General features: G+C 42.5%; 1 protein-coding gene across 1 annotated transcript in view; it reads left to right on the top strand.

Moving 5' to 3' along the window:
• Positions 1-20,386, top strand: part of UFL1 (UFM1 specific ligase 1) — a 145,275-nt gene that overhangs the window by 82,730 nt on the left and 42,159 nt on the right. Inside the window, exons 8-9 of the mRNA XM_030199083.1 lie at positions 15,436-15,582; positions 18,668-18,843. Of these exons, the coding sequence (XP_030054943.1) occupies positions 15,436-15,582; positions 18,668-18,843 (323 nt within the window). The remainder of the gene's footprint in view (positions 1-15,435; positions 15,583-18,667; positions 18,844-20,386) is intronic.

The raw sequence follows: 20,386 nt of genomic DNA, 5'->3' as shown, positions 1-20,386 counted from the left end.
GCTTCGCTAAGGCTTGCTCCACTGACCGTAAATCAGGGTTATCGGACATGATCAAATCTAGAACTTCATGGCACTCGGTACTAAAGGTCCATTTGAGGAGGGCTCTGATATCATTCTCAGATGAGACGTGCATGGTCTGCAGGAGTTCATGCACTGTCTTAAGATGGGTTTCTATGGATACCAAGGCAGACTCTTTAAAAGGCGCTATTACGGTGCGTAGCATCTTTATAACATATGCCTGCCTCTCCATAGACATTCCTTTCTTGGGTTCTGGCTTGACATGCCGCTGATCACTACCAGGTGTAGAGAACCTCGGGGCAGGTGCGTTGCTAAAACTGGGTGGATCTGCCGAAGGCTGAGGCCCTGAGCTAGGCACCTGACCAAGTGAGCTGATGATTTCGGCAGGCAGTCCCTGGGCCCGTGCCCCCAATGGGTGTGGCACTGTCTCGGGTCTGCTGCTTCGTTCACCAGCCACTATGGGGCTGAATTGTACAGAGGGGCGGGAAAGAGCCGGAGCCCTGCCCCCAGTGGGTGTGTTTAACTCGGGTCCCTCCCGGCTCACGTAACGGTTCATTTCGGGAGCTGGGCTTGGGTGACCCACAGCAAAACTGTCGGGGAACTCTAAGGTATACGGTACTTCTTCCTGCGCCATTTGCGTAAGCTCTTGCTGCATTGTGGAAATCTTTACAGTGCACTCATCTAATGCTTTAGACAATGAATCTCTGTCCTTCACTGCACATTCTAATTGTAGTGAGACTGTCTCCTGCTTTTCTTTTACCTCCGCTAACTCTAGCTTGGCTGCGTGCCAATCTTGAAACACAGACACAGATTGTTCTTGAGTGGCCACTAGCTCCCTGCGCAACTCACTCTGAACACCTTCTGAGACCTGTTTTAGCTCCCGATTTAATGTCTGCAACTTATCTGTTTCCCTAATCTGGTTGTGTAATGCATCAGTCAAACGAGAAAATTTCTCTTGCAACAAATCAAAAGACACGAGGTACTGGGCAATTTCCTGCTTTAATGTGTAATTAAGTGCTTCACAATCAGTTAGGTCACACTGCAAAGTTTTACACTTATCGTACAGTGTCTGGCACTCCGTACAAATCTCTTCAGAGGAGTCAGGTGGGGCGGGGCTTACATTGGTCCCTGCTAAAGCAGATCTGGCAGTGTCTAAATCAACTCGTAATGCAGCTAACTCACTGTCTCGCTCCTGGACAGTTTCCCTAGTCTGGGACAAATCTAACTGCAACTCTGCTATGCGATCTGTTAGAGGTACAGATATCTGTCTTATCTCATTCATCAAAGAGTCCTTGACTGCCAAAAGAGACACGCCCAGTTCACAAAGCATCCATTGTGACAAATGCTGTTTCTCTTTTATAATTGTATTTAAAACCGTAGCATATGCTTCTGAGCTATTCGGTGACCTGCTACCAAATAAAGCACGTACAGACTCTATTGTAGGAGGAGCTGGTTTCGCCTTACTATGAGAGAGCGGCAGTAATATCTTAAGCACGCCCCTCTCCTGTTCACTCAGAAGAATTTCAGGCAATGTGCCAACAGTGCCGGTCGCCATTTTAAAGACTAAACACACCCTGCTTTCCTTCCTTACAGAGAGTTAGATAAACAGTTTTTCTTTCTTTGGAGCTCAGAGTAATAAATCTGTCAACCAATTACAGCAATAAAACACAGCTGTATAAACAAAAGTCTGTCGTTTTAGCTAGGGTGGAACTGCAGTTCGTGCAAAAAAAAAAACAGAGAGTTAAAACAGCTTTCTGAAAAGCCCCAGAAACAGTTTTAAATTCTGCTCCCTTCCTGCACTAACCATCCCGGACGAGAGCCCCAATTTGTAGGGGATTATATATATGTTTTTGTAAGAGGCCAATTTCCTACCTATGTACTCGCTTATGTCTAGGGGGCGTGGCCTCTGCCCAACATTAGCTGCATGGAAAATAACGGACAGACCAATGGAATATATTAGTTTATTTATACAGCGTTATATACAAAAATATAGAAAACTCTTATCAGCTTATAGCATCAGCAATTCCTGATTGCATGCACAATGATACCAAAAATAGAGAATAACTATGATTATCCTATTGGCTAAATCTGTAATGACAGATAACACAATACCAAGATCCTAATGATTACCACACAAATCTTATACTAGGCTAACAGCAACTAGAGATCATAAATCCTGACGTCACACATCTGATGGGTCCGAGCCCAGACTAATTACCTAACCCAGCCTGAAGGAAGTAAACTATGATCTCACCGTCCCGGTTTCCAGATCAGATTCCTTCCAATGCCTCAGCCGAAGGTCTCAGCGAGGTCCCACAAGCTCAGGTGATGCACTTGTCTTGATCAGCCACATATGATACAGACTCAGTATAGATCCTGTAGACAGCTGTAACCTGGGGAGAAGCTTTGCCAGGTATTATCAGTAAGTCTCTTAGGAAAATCAGGTGCTTGCAGAAATGCAAGTGTTCTCCTCTTCTGTTCTTCTTCCTAGTTCTTCTCTCTTCTCTCAGGAACTAGTTTCTTTCTGTTCCCGCTTCTCAGATCCATCAGTTTTCAGGGAGCCAATCAGAAATAATCCCATCATGTACTCCCAACATCTGTATGAAGCCTCCTTTGTCCGTCTTATCTCGTACTCTCTCTCCCTCTCTCCCAAGGACATGCATTTTCTCCAGATACAGAGTGACCTTGGAGGTGGTGCAGGCTTCAGTAAATCTATTACAAGCTGGAATGCTGACTTCTGCACAGTTGGTAGTCAGACATATAGGTGAAAGGTTGCAGCGTCCATTTTGGCTGTAAAGGTGCTCTCATGTATGTGCACACAGGGTGGGTGAGATCACAGCAAATACTCCTACAATACTGCAGTCACAAGTACTTGAGTTTTCTGAGTGCAGAGCATGAGCTCGGCACTGGTCAGGAGTCTGTATAGGACCAGAGATTATGAAGGAGTAGGTCCATCTAGTCTGGTGCATGCAGTAGATCCAGGTTGAGCCTTGGCTTTCCCCTCGTTTCCTAGTAGCTATAGAATAAACTTGTTTTTTTAAATTTATTGATCTGAGTTACTTGCTATACACCTAGTGTAAAGACAGTATACATGTCCTTTCTTTGAGGACAGGCAGGATAAAAAAAATCTCACTGTTGGATGATGTCATCCAGTGGAGCCCAGTTCAGGAAACGCTCCCCAGCATCCATTGTAGAAGTGTTTGGCAGCAGGTCACCGTGCATGTATTCACCTTCTTGCCCATTGTTGTCACACAGGATCAATTCAGTCTTTAGTTTTCTGCAGAACAGTGAGGATGTACTCACACAGCTCACATCTCTGATAACTTGGTTCTTCATCCTGACTTTTAATGCAAGAAGTAACTAACTTGCTAGTCTCACACACACACACACGGACTGACACTGGCTGCATCTACTGTGCAGGACATGCTTATCCACTCCTACCCTAGCTGAGATAATATTCAGTGGGAAAAGCGCGGGGTACAAATGTAACAAAAAAAAAACCAGAAACATCCCAGTCACAGGAACGATCTCTGATTTTGAGTAGGAAAACTCAACTACCACTACCACGTACTACCCTTCCGCCTTGCATCAGCACCCAAGCATTCACCAAATGCCTAACAATAAATGTAACATAAAGAATCCCCGCACCAAAAACATTTCAAACTCACTCAGTTATCAAATTAGTCATTGTTTATTTTTGTGAACTATCAGAAGCGGCTTTCCGATTCAAATTCAATGAATTCCACTGGTGTATCAAGCTGCTCAGCTTCCTCATTGGTCCTTAATTTTTTATAAATTTTTTCACAATCTTCAAATTCTTCATATATATTTAATAGCGAAAATTAGTTTTCAAGAAACTTTTTTTTATCAAAAATAAGGTAAAAATCCATACTTGTTTGAAAATTATGGGAATCAACTCCAACACTCTGGAAAACCATATGCCATGTTTCACAAGCTGTTTCAGGGCAAACTGGTCTCTTAGAGAACAAAAATTCATAATTAAAATTCAAATAGTGATGAGTGAAAAACAGCTACAAAAGAAAATTTTCAAATCTTTAGCTCAGAGCACTTCTCATAGCGCAGCCAAATTTAAATAGCTGTCATCCATTCTATTTCTGGATTCAAATCAGCTTGTTCAGCAGTGTTTAAAGAGAAAATCCACTGTTGTTCTTTGTAAGTTAAGACACTGAATCATCATCGTCACCCTCCCTCCCCAACTTAACCCTTTAATGTCTAATGTTCCTGTAATAAGCCATATGGGAACAGATTGATGGGAACATTGGACACTAAAATTAATCTTATCCAGGATTCGCCAGGGGATATCATCAATAGAATGATTCTTATTGATCCAGTGTTGCACTAGTGGAGACAATTCCACTCCACAATTTTTCCTTCATTTATGTTTGTCAGTTGTATGTTAACAGGTCACTTAGTGTGACCAACACAGACTAGATCACAGGGACATATAATACAGTATATAACAAAGGCAGATTCACAGGTGATATCTGCACAAGCTACAACCACCTGAGATGTTTTAGGAACAGTCCACTGAACTCCCTCAATAGTTGAAGCATACCATTGTCATGATCCACAGTTTCGAATGCCCCGTGCATTAATATTTTCATAGTTCGATGTCTTGTATGATAAAATTTCACCAAGCGCAGTGAAAAGCAACCACTGGTCATTCCTGAAGACATGGGATTAGGATTAGTATTCCCCAATGTTGTAAAAGTACATCCATCACATTTAGTACTATGTTCAGTGTAAGGAAAAACAGCTGTCAAATGCTCCATTCCTGATTTATCTTTGTACTGCAACAATAACTGACGCTATGTGAACCTGCCACGTAAGTATGCTTTCTTGGTGGTAGAAGGAGAATAACCACAATCCAAGAAGCGCCGTCTCAAAATTTGAGATTGAACTTTGTCATCCGTAGAAAAACATAGCCTCCTAATCCATAAAAACTGACAAATACACATGCTTGTTTTTAGTGCAATGAAGAAGAGCATTTTTTTTTGTTACATTTGTACCCCGCACTTTCTCACTCATGGCAGGCTCAATGCGGCTTACGTGGGGCAATGGAGGGTTAAGTGACTTGCCCAGAGTCACAAGGAGTTGCCTGTGCCTGAAGTGGGAATCGAACTCAGTTCCTCAGTTCGCCAGGATCAAAGTCCACCACCCTAACCACTAGGCCACTCCTTCTTTCAACAGGCTTCCGATATAAAGATGTATTAAGCACATTGCCTTGTTTAAATATGTGTACATCAAGCAAGTCTATGTGCTTACATTTGAATTGCATAGTAAATTGTAAATGAGGATCAACAGAATTAATCCACTGCACAGATTCCAATAATTTCTCTTCAGTACCTGTCCAGATAAACAGGATGGTAAGGGAACTGCAGGAGCGGAAGACTGTGATCCACTATGTGATAAGGAGCAGAATAAAGGAGTAGTGTGACCAGCAGGGCAACTTCAGGAACAACAGGACGACGAAGTAATGGAAGAAAAAATCTTTATTGATAATGCCCAACATGGCACCTTGTTTCGGCCAAATGCCTGCTTCAGCGGCCTAAAAAAAAATGGAAACAAACTTTGTGGGACAGAAAATATAAAATAAGTCATTTGTACGTGTAAATAATTCACTAAATGTTTACAAACATTGGTTCATAGAAAAATGCATATATATAAAAGAGGATAAATGAGGAAGCTAAGCGACTTGATATACCAGTGGCATTCATTGAACTTAAATCTGGGAGCCGTTTCTGATGGTCCGCAAAATTAACAATGACTAATTTGAGTGATTGAATTTGAAATGTTTATGGTGCGGGGTTTCCTTATGTTATGATACTTATCCCTCCACCTTGTTCAACTTATTTGGCCTGGTTAAGTAGCTTTTATCAATAACAGTAATCACAGTATCTCTATGCGGACTGGGGCTGCACCTTTCCCTACTTACATAAGTGGCTGGTAAATAACACATAGGAGGAAGATGCAAAAGAATCCATGTGCAGAATCATTTAGTTGCTGGAGCTACTAGTGCTCATTATACATTACCCCAAGTCACCCCTCGACCCATTGTCCATGTCACTCCCATGCATGCCTCAACTTTGAGCCAGGCGCAGTGGACTCTGTCTTCCCAATGGGCTCACGAAGGTCCATCAAGCCCAGTATCCTGTTTCAAACAGTGGCCAATCCAGTTACAAGTACCTGGCAAGACCCCAAAACAGTGCAATACATTTTATGCTGCTTATCCTAGAAATAAGTAGTGGATTTTCCCCAAGACCATTTTAATAGTGGCTTATGGACTTTTCTTATAGGAAACTGTCCAAGCTTTCTTAAACCTTGCTAAGCTAACTGCTTTTACTACATTCTCTGGCAACAAATTCCAGAGTTTAATTACATGTTGAATGAAGAAATATTTTCTCCGATTAATTTTAAATTTACTATTTTGTAGCTTCATTGCATGCTCCCTAGTCCTAGTACTTTTGGAAAGAGTAAACAAGTGATTCACGTCTACCCCTTCCACACCACTCATTATTTTATATCTCCCCTCAGCCATCTTTTCTCCAAGCTGAAGAGCCCTAGCCGCTTTAGCCTTTCCTCATAGGGAAGTCGTCCCATCTCCTTTATCATTTTCGTCTCCCTTCTCTGCACCTTTTCTAATTCCAGTATATCTAAATTTGGCTTCCTGATCCTCTCTCCCACATTTTCCTATGTCATTGGTACCTACATGTAGCAAGACAGCTGGCTCTTCCCCAGCACTATCTAGAAGCTTATCTAGGTGACGCGTGAGGTCTGCCACCTTCGCACCAGGCAGGCAAGTCACCAGACGAGCCTCATGTCCACCAGCCACCCAGTTATCTATATGCCTAATAATTGAATCACCAACTACAAAAGCCATCATAGTAACATAACATAGTAGATGACGGCAGAAAAAGACCTGCATGGTCCATCCAGTCTGCCCAACAAGATAAACTCATATGTGCTACTTTTTGTGTATACCTTACCTTGATTTGTATCTGTCATTTTCAGGGCACAGACCGTATAAGTCTGCCCAGCACTATCCCTGCCTCCCAACCACCGGCTCTGGCACAGACCGTATAAGTCTGCCCAGCATTATCCTCGCCTCCCATCCTAACCGTTCCCTCCTGGGCAGAAACTCCTGGAGACACATTCTCCATGCGAGAGGATATTTCATACCCTGGTGCGCTGGTCCTGGCTACAGGATTATTTCCAACTTCACCAGGGTGATGCTGTCCTTTTAGAAGACCTCCCTCCTCCAAGGCAGCACAGGGGCTGACATACTGGAGGTCAGACTTCTCTACAGTGTCCCTGTAGGCCTCCTCTATATTCCTTTGTCTCCTTCAACGCCTCGAGAGAACGGACTTGTTCTCTGAGAACTAGGAGCTCTTTGTATCGAGCACACACACATAACCTCTCACCAACTAGGAGATATCATACATGTTACACTCAGTGCAAAAGTCTGGATAGCACTCCTCTCGCTGCTGGACTGCTGTCTGCATCTTAGTATTACAATTGTTTATTTAAAAACCTTGGGAGTTGTTTAATTAAAGCCTTGGGAAGCTTTCATGTGTAATCACTGTCGCAACTTATCTGAAGGAGCCTCTGTCTTGCTGGCTAATTCCCAACAATTTGGGCAACAGACTGTTATTTCAATTTCCAAAAGATATTTATGACATTTGCATCCAATATAAGGTGGGGAACTTGTGTAGATGGACTTCACACCCAGTGTCGGTGGTTTGCTCATGATGGATTAACACCAAATAAATCTCCTAGAGCCAAGAGCTATTTGGAACACTCTAAAGCAGGGGTTCTCAACCCAGTCCCCAGGGCACACGAAGATATCCACAATGAATATGCATATGAGAGATATGCAGTGGAGGTTGTGTATGCAAATTTTATCTCATGCGTATTCATTTTGGGTATTATTAAACCTGACTGGCTAGGTGTGTCCCAAGAACTGGGTTCCAGGTTTCCAAGTTTTATTAATATTTTCTGTCCCGCCTTAAGGAATATCATAGTGTGATCAAACATCAAGATGCAGACAAATGAAATAATGATGGAAGGCGGGTAGAACTCCACTATAGATAGAATAGAGAGAGGGAGTGACACACAGTAGGGGAGTTGGAAGTCTCTCTAGGGTGCTCCAAAAGACTCAAATGCATAGAAGGGGAATTAGCAGAATGCATCTCGTTGTATAAGAACATTCTAAGATCAAGTTTAAATTCAATCTATCTGAAATCCATGGCAAAATCAATACTGCCATTACAACTCTAACCTCCTGGGCTAATGCTTTTAAAATGAAATTAAATAAAGAAAAAACGCAGTGCCTGGTTCTTTTTTCCCAATACTCACCTTATCTCCCGACTACTCTCAACACTCCTGATGTCAAACTCCCCATATCTGACAACTTAAAGAAACTGGGAATAACTATAGACAGCCATTTATCTTTTGATAACCACGCTAAACTCACCACGAAGAAAATGTTTAATATGATGTGGATATTGAAACGAGTGAAGCCTTATCTCCCACTCAACACTTTCCGGAACCTGATACAGTCTAATGTTATTACCCACGCCGACTACTGCAACAGTGTCTTTTTAGGATGCAAAACCCAAATACTGAAGAGACTCCAAACTGCCCAAAACACGGCTGCCAGACTTATTTTTGGCAAATCAAAATTTGAAAGTGCATCACCTCTTTGAGCAAAGCTTCACTGGCTCCCCATCAAAGAAAGAATACATTTTAAGATCAACACAATGACCCACAAGATCATCCACGGTGAATCCCCTGGCTACATGAATGATTTGATCGACCTCCCTGCTAGAAACAGATCTATTTCTTCACGAACTTATCTTAACCTACACCTTCCCAATTGTAGAGGAATTAAATACAAGACCTACTACGCATCCAGTTTCTCCTTTTTGGGCAGCCAGTTTTGGAACGCTCTACCCAGGCCAATCCGATTAATAAACGACTTCTTACCCTTTAGAAAAATGCTGAAAGCTCATCTCTTTAAGCAAGCCTACCCTAATGCCCCAACCTAATCTCGCCAACCTCCACTCCCAATTCTGTTCTGACTTAAATACCAACCTCCCATCCTTCTCTTTCCATCTCTCCTTAATTTTATCCCTCCTTACCCCTTTTCTCCCAAATTACACTATCTTATCCTGGCTACCCTCTTTTATCCTAGTCATATATTATCTTGCTCAACTTATCATACACTACTAAGCCCAATTTTATGTTGTTTTAATACTGTTTTATTGAAAATTCTATTCTTAACTTTGTATTTCAAATTACTATGTAAGCCGCATTGAGCCTGCATTGTGTGGGAAAGCGCGGGGTACAAATGTAATAAATAATAAAAAAATAAAATAATAATAATAATAACTTTATATTGGGCAAGGGGTGATTGGAGTTTGTAGGTGAGGTGGTAATGAATTCCATAACTAGGGACCTTGGACTATAAAAATGGATACCTTATTATGTTCATGAATTATTTCTTTATAGCTGGGTATAACAAGCCTGTTCTGGTCAAGGGAATGGAGTAAATGGGAAGGGGTGTAAGGGATTAAATGCTGAGACAGATAGTGGTTCTCCAGAAGATAAAGTCTTGAAAACTAAGAGAAGGATTTTATAGGTATGAGAAATGGGGAGCCAATGGGCAGTATTAAGTAAAGGTGTAACATGGTTGTATTTACCAACAATTAGTGGTGTTTTGTTCTAATTGAAGTCGTTGTACATCTTTGACCTGAATACCTTTGTATAGTGAATTGCAATAATTAATGTGGGTTATTACTAATGAATGACTGAATGAATGAGAGTATTTAATGCAGAAGGTTGTAATAATGGGAGTACTGATGAGGCAAAGTTTGTAGAAAGAGCAACGTATCATGTGGCTAATTTTTGTCCAGAAAGTGAGGTTGTTGTCTAGTGAGACTCAGAGTGGAAGTGACCTGAGGAGCTGAATTGTTACATTAAAAAATGAATGAACTAAGATGCTTGTTAAGATGATTAGTAAAACAGAGAACCTCTGCTCTAAAAGCTTTCAGAGATTGTCTAGCAAACCAAATTATCCTGATCCAACAAGCAGGGAGGCATTGCTTCGTACCTTCTATGTCAGGAAGTAGTCAGAAAGTGGAGATGAGCCACCTCTCAGAGTACTGCTCAGAGCCACTTAGCTGGAAGGGAGAAATCTCTGGTGGACTACTACTACTCATCATTTCTATAGCGCTACTAGACGAGTTGTGTCATGCGGCCCTATGAGTGGTTTTTAAACATGTGCTGTCATGAAATGCTTAGCACTAGCACTCACCTGGGGCTAACCCTGCAGCCACCTAGAGGGTCTGCCCCCAGTACTGCTCCCACTGGGTCCCGCTGGCCTCTGGGAAGTCTCCCACTCTCAAGTTATTCCCTGGTGATTGTAGGACACTGGGGCCTTTCTCCCAGGAATCCCGTAGTTCCTAGAAAGCACCCACAGACCTAAACCACAAACCACCAGGATTATTAAGTCAGTCCAGGACAATAGAGCTAATAAACTAACAGGTTTATTATCAAAGTGGAACAGTAAACAAGGAAAAAATAAAGGTGAAATCAGCAAGCAACAACAGATAACTGAATAAGGATCAATATTAAAGCTATCTAAACACTTTGTCACTGAAAAAGAAAACAGTGTTTTCTGCAACAGCTTTAAAACAGAAAACAAACAGCACTTGCAAGCCAAACCAGAGAAATACACTACAGTTCATAGGCTTGAAAAACCCCTGTTTGTCCATACCTCCCCTCTTTAAGAGAATCCTCTGACTGCAGTCACTTCAATCTACTGGTCGGATCTCTACAGTCCATATCAGAACAGTCCTGGCTTTTCCTTCCTGGTGAGTCCATCAGCATTTCCTTGTTTACTGCCCTTCCGGTGCTGTATGGTGAAGTTGTACATCTGCAGGGTCAGACTCCACCGGAGTAGCTTCCCCTTCTCTCCCGAGACTCTTTTAAGCCAGACCAATGGATTATGATCTGTGATGAAAGTAGAGTCTCGTCCATACAGATATAGTTGCAGTTTCTTAAGGGCCCACACTAAGCCCAAACATTCTTTCTCAATAGTGGCATATGCTACCTCTCTGTCAAGGAGCTTGCGACTCAGGTACATAATGGGGTGCTCCTCTCCTCTGCTGTTCACTTGAGCCATATGTCAAGGCATCAATCTATACTGCTAATCTTTGTTGGTAATCCGGTGCAACGAGTACTGGGGTTGTAGCTTATGCAGTCTTTAATGCTTGGAAGGCTGCTTCACATTCCGTCAACCGGATCTGATCTAACACTCCACTCAAATGGATCAGATGGTCATACCAAATCTGACTGTACACAGCAATGTCCTTTCACATTTGCAGCAAGCAGCAGCAGGGCAGACCTCTCCTTCCTTCCGTGCCCCGCCCTCGTGGACGTTACGTCAGGCGAGGGCGGGACATGGAAGGAAGGAGTGGCCTGCCCTGCTGCTGCTTGCTGCGAAGGTGAAAGGAGGCATTTAAGGTTAGTTCCGGGAGCGACGGAGGGCGGGCGGGCCAACCCCGATCCAACCCCGATGTTTCCCCGAAAAATAAGACAGCCCCTGAAAATAAGACCTAGCTCATTTTGGGGGCAAAAATTAATATAAGACAGTGTCTTATTTTCGGGGAAACACGGTACAGATTTTACTCCACAGTGTGTCCATAGGTTTTGGATCAGCACAGACATAAACTGTTTCCCTTGGTCTGAGAGTATTTCTCGTGGATATCCTACCCGGGAAAATATTTCTAGCAGGGCAGTGGCAGTTTTCTAGCATGGCTACCGATTGAGGATATCTAGTAGCAAAGTCTACCACTGTCAATATATACCTTTTCCAAGCCTGGCTAGGGACAGCTAGAGGCCCCACTATATCCATAGCTATTCTCTCAAGTGGCTTACTAGTAGTGGGTGCTCGGGGGTGATCTTGGGGCTTCCCCGTTCTCTAGCGCATATCACAGGTTCGACAGTAGTCGGCTATGGCTTGAGATATTCCCTGCTAATATTTATTTATCTATTTATAGCACTTATATCCCACAACATTTTCCCACCCATGGGCAGGCTCAATGTGGTTTACATCAGTCTGAAAAGGCATACATCAATCCTGTAAAAAACAATCAAGTACATTGAAGTTGAAGAGGTTAGTGAGTAATTACAGAGGAGAAGAAAAGGAGAAAGGGTAATAGAGTTCAATATGCCGTTATGATAGCTACAGTTCAGGAGTTATGGATACAAGGAGGAACTTTGGCATAAGCTTTTCCAAATAAGTTGGTCTTGAGTGATTTTCTGAAAGTCGGATGATCGTGAGTAGTTTTTACAGATGTAGGTAATCCATTCCACAAATGTGCGCTAATATAGGGAAAGGTGGATGCATAAGTGGTTTTATATTTGAGGCCACAACATGTTGGGTAATGGAGATTTAAGTACGAACCAGATGATTTGTGAGTATTCCTTGGTGACAAGTTGATAAGGGTATCCATATAAGCTGGAGCTTCACCATAGAGGATTTTGTGCACCAGGGTGCAAATTTTAAAAGTTATTCGGTCCTTGACAGGAAGCCAGTGCAGTTTCTCACGTAGTGGTCTGGAACTTTCGAACCTCGCTTTCCATAGATCAGTCTAGCAGCTGTATTCTGGGCAGTTTGTAAATTTATTTGAAGCATTTCTTTGCACCCTGCGTATATTCCATTGCAGTAGTCAAGGTGGCTTTAAACTAGTGATTGAACTAAATTGAGAAACACTTCTCTAGGGAAATAAGGCTTTATGCATTTTTGTTTCCAAAGCGAGAAGAATACTTTTTTGGTGGTGGAGTTTGTTTGTTGCTCTAGTGTTAAGTTTCTATCAACAATTACTCCTAGTATTTTTGGAGTCACAGAGATTGGTAGGGCAAGCTCAGGAGTGATTAAGGTTGAGGGTTTGTACTTGTTATAGAGAGAGAAGTTCTCTGTCAATCTAGTGAGTGTGCATGTTACCCCCAATGTCCTGTTAGTGGAAAGTCATGTGCAATCTGTAGGAGTTGTTCTCTGTATTCTTTGGGCACTATAAGCTGCTTGTCTGCTGTCCAGGGCCTGTTAGGATCAGTCTCTTTGTACAGCAAGCCCCCTTTCCAAAGGATATGATCTTTATGAGTCTCATCAGTTGGCTGACCAGCCCTCTGCCACAAGGCTTCCAGGTCAGGGCCAGAGCGTTGTGCTTCCTGAAAAGCATGTCTCTGTTCTATATCAGTATCCATATCTGGAAGAGTGTCTGCTGGTGACTCTGACAAATCAGGGTCAACAGTCTTTCTCCCGTGGGCGCCCAAATCGGTATAATCGAAAGCCGATTTTGGGCGTCTTCAACTGCAATCTGTCGCGGAAACAGCCAAAGTTGACGAGGGGTGTCGGAGGCGTGGTGAAGGCGGGACTGGGGCGTGTTTATGGGCTGAGGAGAGATGGGCATCCTCGGCCGATAATCGAAAAAGGAAAGGCGTTTTTAGCGCGAATTTGGGTCACTTTTTTTGGACCCTTTTTTTTTTCACGAACAAATCCCAAAAAAGTGTCCTAAATGACCAGATGTCCACCGGAGGGAATCGGGGATGACCACCCCTGACTCCCCCAGTGGTCACTAACCCCCTCCCACCCAAAAAAAAAACTTAAAAAACTTTTTTTTTCCAGCCTGTATGCCAGCCTCAAATGTCATACCCAGCTCCATCACAGCAGTATGCAGGTCCCTGGAGCAGTTGTTAGTAGGTGCAGTGGACTTCACCCAGGTGGACCCATGCCCCCCCCCCCCCTACCTGTTACACTTGTGGTGGTAAATGGGAGCCCTCCAAACCGCCCCCAAAACCCACTGTACCCACATCTAGGCGCCCCCCTTCAGCTATAAGTGCTATGGTAATGGTGTAGAGTTCTGGGCAGTGGGTTTTTTGGGGGGCTCAGCACCCAAGGGAAGGGAGCTATGGACTTCAGAGGTAGTTAACCTTTTTTTTTTTAATTGTTACAAGTGCCCCCTAGGGTTCCCGGTTGGTGTCCTGGCATGTCAGGGGGACCAGTGCACTACGAATCCTGGCCCCTCCCACGACCCAATGCCTTGGATTTGGTCGTTTTTGAGCTGGGCGCCTTTGGTTTCCATTATCGCTGAAAAACGATACAGCCCAGCTCAAATCCGATGCATTTGGCTGGCACAAACCGTATTATCGGAAAAAAGATGGACACCCATTTTTTTTTAAAATACGGTTTGTCCCGCCCCTTCACGTACCCGTTCTCGGAGATAGACGCCCATGGAGATGGGCGTTCGATTATGCCCCTCCACGTCAGACCCATGGCTGTGTCAGTAGCCTACCTGAGGTCATCCTTAATAGAGGAGATCTGCTTATTTGCCATGTGGGCTTCAGTCCACACATTCACATCTCATTACTGCCTACAAGACTCCCAACTGGACAGCTGGTTTGGTCAGAAAGTCTTCAGAATTTATTTGAGGTTACCACATTCTGTGGCATAAGAACATAATAATAACGATACTGGGTCAGACCAATGGTCCATCCGGCCCCATATCCTGTTTCCAACAGTGGCCAATCCAGGTCACAGATACCTGGCAGAAACCCAAATAGTAGAATGCAACTCCACGCTCATTGCCCTCACCCCGGCCCATTTGGTTTCTGTTCCAGGCTGAATATTTTTCAAAGTATTTTTAGTTTGATTAAAGATTTTGCCTGTTGCGGGCCTCAGTTGCACTCCTCCTTTTCTTTTAAGACAACTTGGTAGCCAGGGATTCCCATCAGTGAGATTATTTCATCCTGCTTGTCCTTGGGGAAAATAAAGTTACTATCAGCTATTGCATCAGACTGAACTAGTCATGCACAATGATAGCAGGCTGGAAGGGCACGTGCGTGCACGAGGAGCAGCTTCCAAATTCTATTAGAATGGACGCTAGTGAGTTTTTCCCTGCACTGGGCTCGGTTGGACGACATCTCTCATCAGTAAGAATATTAATCCTGCTGTCCTTGGTGAATATCTGCTACAGGTGAATAATGTGGCTTTCCAGCATAGGTTAATGGATGTGGATCACTGAGTAGCAGAATTGGAATGTTCTGTCTGTACTGTTACATACACGTTTGTGACATCCCTGCAGAAATTTGTATACACCCCTTGGGCTGGCCTGATTTAGGTTGGGTTATACACTTCGTAATAAATATAACTTGAATAATAGTAATGTTTTATTTATAAATGCTTGATAATTGTTAGAACTCTCACACCATACCAATAGGCAATAGTGTAGTTTCTATTTAGGTCACATAATGAAAGTTCAAAAAGAAAATGGTTGTGGACTTTGAGAACTGCATTTTGTAGTCATTAAATCTTTGTGTTCCTTTTGGTTGCAGCTGTCCTGGAGGAGCTGGTTACCAGTGGCCGTTTGAAAGGCACCGTGGTTGGTGGAAGGCAGGACAAGGCTGTATTTATTCCTGATATCTATTCCAGGACCCAGAGTAATTGGGTGGATGCCTTTTTCAAACAAAACGGATTCCTAGGTAATGAGAATTTTGTTTAGAGAACAAAAGAAGTCATTGTAGAATTTGTTGGTTGATGAGAACTCTGGCAGAGTCAGAAATATCTGCCTTCTCAGTTCAGATTCTCTTGTGTTTGCCCTATTTCTTTTTATCCTTTTTTTAAATTGCCTTTATCAACAATACATTGTTTGTTTGTTTGTTTGTTTTTTCATTTTGTAACCAAACGTTAGTATATTTGACCCATTTTTTTTTTATTACATTTGTACCCCGCGCTTTCCCACTCATGGCAGGCTCAATGCGGCTTACATGGGGCAATGGAGGGTTAAGTGACTTGCCCAGAGTCACAAGAAGCTGCCTGTGTCTGAAGTGGGAGTTGAACTCAGTTCCTCAGGACCAGAGTCCACCACCCTAACCACTAGGCCACTCCTCCACTCGCAACATTCCATGTAGAAGCCTGCCCTTGCAGCCGCGCAGGCTTCTGTTTCTGTGAGTCTGACGTCCTGCACGTATGTGCAGGACGTCAGACTCACAGAAACAGAAGCCTGCGCGGCTGCAAGGGCAGGCTTCTACATGGAATGTTGCTAGTGGAATAGCAACATTAACATTCCATGTAGAATCTCAAATAGTAGCAACATTCCATGTAGAACCTCCAATAGTAGCAACATTCCATGTAGAATCTCCAATAGTAGCAACATTCCATGTAGAACCTCCAATAGTAGCAACATTCCATGTAGAATCTCCAATAGTAGCAACATTCCATGTAGAATCTCCAATAGTATCTATTTTATTTTTGTTACATTTGTACCCTGCACTTTCCCACTCATGGCAGGCTCAATGCGGCTTACATGGGGCAATGGAGGGCTAAGTGACTTGCCCAGAGTCACAAGAAGTCGGCCCTTGCAGATCACCAATGTGGCCGCGCAGGCTTCTGCTTCTGTGAGTCTGACGTCCTGCACGTACGTGCAGGACGTCAGACTCACAGAAACAGAAGCCTGCGCAACCTTCTACATGGAATGTTGCTAGTGGAATAGCAACATTCCATGTAGAATCTCTCCAATAGTAGCAACATTCCATGAAGAATCTCCAATAGTAGCAACATTCCACGTAGAATCTCCAATAGTATCTATTTTATTTTTGTTACATTTGTACCCTGCACTTTCCCACTCATGGCAGGCTCAACGCGGCTTACATGGGGCAATGGAGGGTTAAGTGACTTGCCCAGAGTCACAAGAAGCTGCCTGTGCCTGAAGTGGGAATTGAACTCAGTTCCTCAGTTCCCCAGGACCAAAGTCCACCACCCTAACCATTTTTTGCTAGACTGTTAAACTAGGGTACTCAGATCTTTCCTAGTATAGTTAAGTAGAGGAGTGTGGTAGCCGGGTTAGTCCACTCTTAAGGTTATCAACAGAAATCAAACAAAATAAAACATGGAAAAGAAAATAAGATGATACCTTTTTTATTGGGCATAACTTAATACAAGAAATCAAGAAATGTATTAAGTTATGTCCAATAAAAAAGGTATCATCTTATTTTCTTTTCCATGTTTTATTTTGTTTGATTTCTGTTGATAACCTAGTATAGTTATAAACTGTTCGTTTGAAGCCACTTTATCTAATTACTATCGGGTAATGGCATAGAGTTTACTATATTATACAAATAGAATTGTTAAAACCAATAATGGTAGATAGAGGGGGGGAGGGGTCCCAGATTGATTCATCTTGTAAATTAACATTGGAGTGAGTTCCTGAAATTTCAGATTATACAAACTTCTGATCACTGTTGCTTATGATCATTATAATTATAAATGCAGAGGTCTGTGTGAAATTCTGAAAGAGATTTTAGGTCAGGGGGAATTAAGAGACTGTATTTGTGGAGGACTCAAAATGACAGGGAATATGGAAACACATTTTGGGATGAATTGGGAAATTGCATTTTGAGAGACCTGGGGAATCTGTATTCTTTTTATGCATACACTAGTGGCAAGTGGAGGGCAAATCTATAGTAGGTCACCTGGTAGGAGCCATTGGCCTAACCAGGTATATATGTGCTTAAAAGTTTAGGTGCAAGCACTTATTCAAACCATAGAATTAGTGCAAGTCTTAGTGCCTAATGGCTGCAGATAACACACATAATTTACAGTATTCTATATTATGAATGTAAGTTTGAGCCTTGCCCATGTGTATACCCCCTTGCAAATACATGATATATAAGGTAAGTTGGTATTTACAGAATGATACTTAGATGTCCACTAAATGCAAGTCTAATTCTCTAGTTTACTGATAGCTTAACCCGTATAAAGGAACAGACTTCAGAAACTCGAACAGCTGATAGAACTTTAACTAATCAGCTATCCGCTCTGCTCTGTGTGACATGTTTTTTTATTCACGCTGGCGAGAATCCTCATCAGCCTGTATGATCCCCTCAGCATCAAAATAATCAATTACAGTTTTAATTTAAATGTTTTGTGCTACAAACATCACTCCGCTCCATGGATAAATCCTTCTTATCTGTTCCCTTCTCCACTACTGCCAACTCCAGACTTCGCGCCTTCTGTCTCGCTGCACCCTACGCCTGGAATAAATTTCCTGAACCCCTACGTCTTGCCCCATCCTTGGCCACCTTTAAATCTAGACTGAAAGCCCACCTCTTTAACATTGCTTTTAACTCGTAACCACTTGTAACCACTCGCCTCCACCTACCCTCCTCTCTTCCTTCCCGTTCACATTAATTGATTTGCTTACTTTATTTATTTTTTGTCTATTAGATTGTAAGCTCTTTGAGCAGGGACTGTCTTTCTTCTATGTTTGTGCAGCGCTGCGTACGCCTTGTAGCGCTATAGAAATGCTAAATAGTAGTAGTACTAGTAGTACTTAGCTGTGGTTTGTGCTGGAGCGATTAAACCTGTCCGCGCCCTACAGTGAGCTCCTGTTTCGCTCAATGCTTCATAAGGAGCCGGACTTCACCGCACTTCACAGCACCTACAACAATGCTGTGTTATAGAATTACCTCCTTAGTGTGTAAGCTAAAAGAGAGAGGCATTTGTCCTCTAGATGGATCTGACAAAAGTATAAGTCCACTGTATAAATTAGTTTTGCTTCTTATGTAGAGTTTGATGCGTTAACCAGACTTGGGATCCCAGACCCTGTGGGTTACATCAAGAAGAAATACAAAACATCTCAACTCTTGTTTCTGAAGGCAGCATGTGTTGGTCAGGGGATTGTGGATCAGGTGGAGGCATTAGTTGAAGAAGCCATCAGTTCTGGAACATGGGCAGATATACAGGTAAGGTGTGTGGTTTTTCGGAGTGCCTATTTCTACTGTGGCCTTTGGGACACTGCCAGGTTTATTGACTTCAGGATTTCCTCAGCCAGGATACTTACTTTGTTTTTTTTTTTTTTGGTGGAAGAAACATCAATTAATACATGTCATAATAGCTATTTTGTTTTTGTCCTTGGCCAAATCAAGACTACTGAAAATGCCAGAGGATAGCTTATGTGGTCTGCTGCTTTTTGATTCTTAAGCTTTCTGAACATTTGGTTCATCAGTTTCAAGTTTGATATACATTAAATCAAAACTATGCATCTAAGCAATTTACAGGATAAAATTGGGGGAAATGAGGGCTGTGGGTATAACATGAACAAAATAAGGAAGAGAACAGGAAGCAGGGTTACAGTATAACAAACTCGAAGGGAGTGAAGTGCAGTATATCCACAAAACCAACACACAATACTCTTAGCTTGTAATACTAGCACTGTGAGACTACTATAAGTAAAAAAAAAAACACGTAATGAGAGGAAAAAGCCTCAACGAGCCAAACCGCCAACATCTTGCTGCAGTCATTCACTGGCTACAATATTATCACTGGCATAAAAAAAACTCTCAAGTGGTTATTTACTCTTATTTATCTTCACTTTGGGGCCCTTTTACTAAGCCGTTAAGCGTGTATGCGTGCGAAAATGGAGTTACTGCCTGGCTACTGAAAATAATTGTTATTTTCAGACGCGCGCAGGTCATTGCCACCCAGTTACCACGTGATACTTTACCACTAGGTCAGTGGCTGGCGGTAAGGTCTCAGACCCAAAATGGACACGAGCCAATTTTCATTTTGCCACACATCCATTTTCAGCAAAAATTTTTAAAGCATTTTTTTGCAGGTGCACTGAAAAGTGATTCTGCGCTCGCCCAAACCACGTGCCTACACTACTGCAGGCCATTTTTCAGCACACCTTATTAAAAGGACCCCTTTATCTTTCTTCACTCAATTTTAAGAGCACGCCATAATTTAAAATATTTCAAACTTTTACTTAATTTTTTTGAAAAAAATAGCCATTCTGTATACACTGCTGTGCAACTGCCCGACGATGGACATTGTTTTGCCCATTTGCTTCAGGGACATGTAGTATCTCTAGTGCTGAAAAGCTCAGCTCACATAGCAGCGGTGTGAGCCGAGCTTTTCAGCACTGGAGATACCATATGCCCCTGAAGCAGGTGGATGAAACGCTGCCATTGTTGGGCAGTGATTACAGAATGGTTATTTTATTTTTTTAAAACAAGTTTGAAATTTTTTTGAATAATGGCATGCTCTTAAAATTGAGTGAAGAAAGATAAAGTGAAGATTAAATGTAAATAAGCACTTCAGAAGTATTTTTATGCCAGTGATAACATTGTAGCCAGTGACTGACAGCAGCAAAACATTGGTTGTTTGGCTCATTGAGGCTTTTTCCTCTCATGCATTTTTCACTCATAGTAATCTCAGTGCTAGTATTACAGGGTGAGACTATTATGTGTTGATTTTGTGGTTACAATATAACAAGCAGAAGCATAT

The sequence above is a fragment of the Microcaecilia unicolor genome, chromosome 3 (assembly GCF_901765095.1).
Source record: "Microcaecilia unicolor chromosome 3, aMicUni1.1, whole genome shotgun sequence".
In the NCBI taxonomy this organism is placed as follows: Eukaryota; Metazoa; Chordata; class Amphibia; order Gymnophiona; family Siphonopidae; genus Microcaecilia; species Microcaecilia unicolor.
This window is presented reverse-complemented; position numbering and strand designations above follow the sequence as displayed.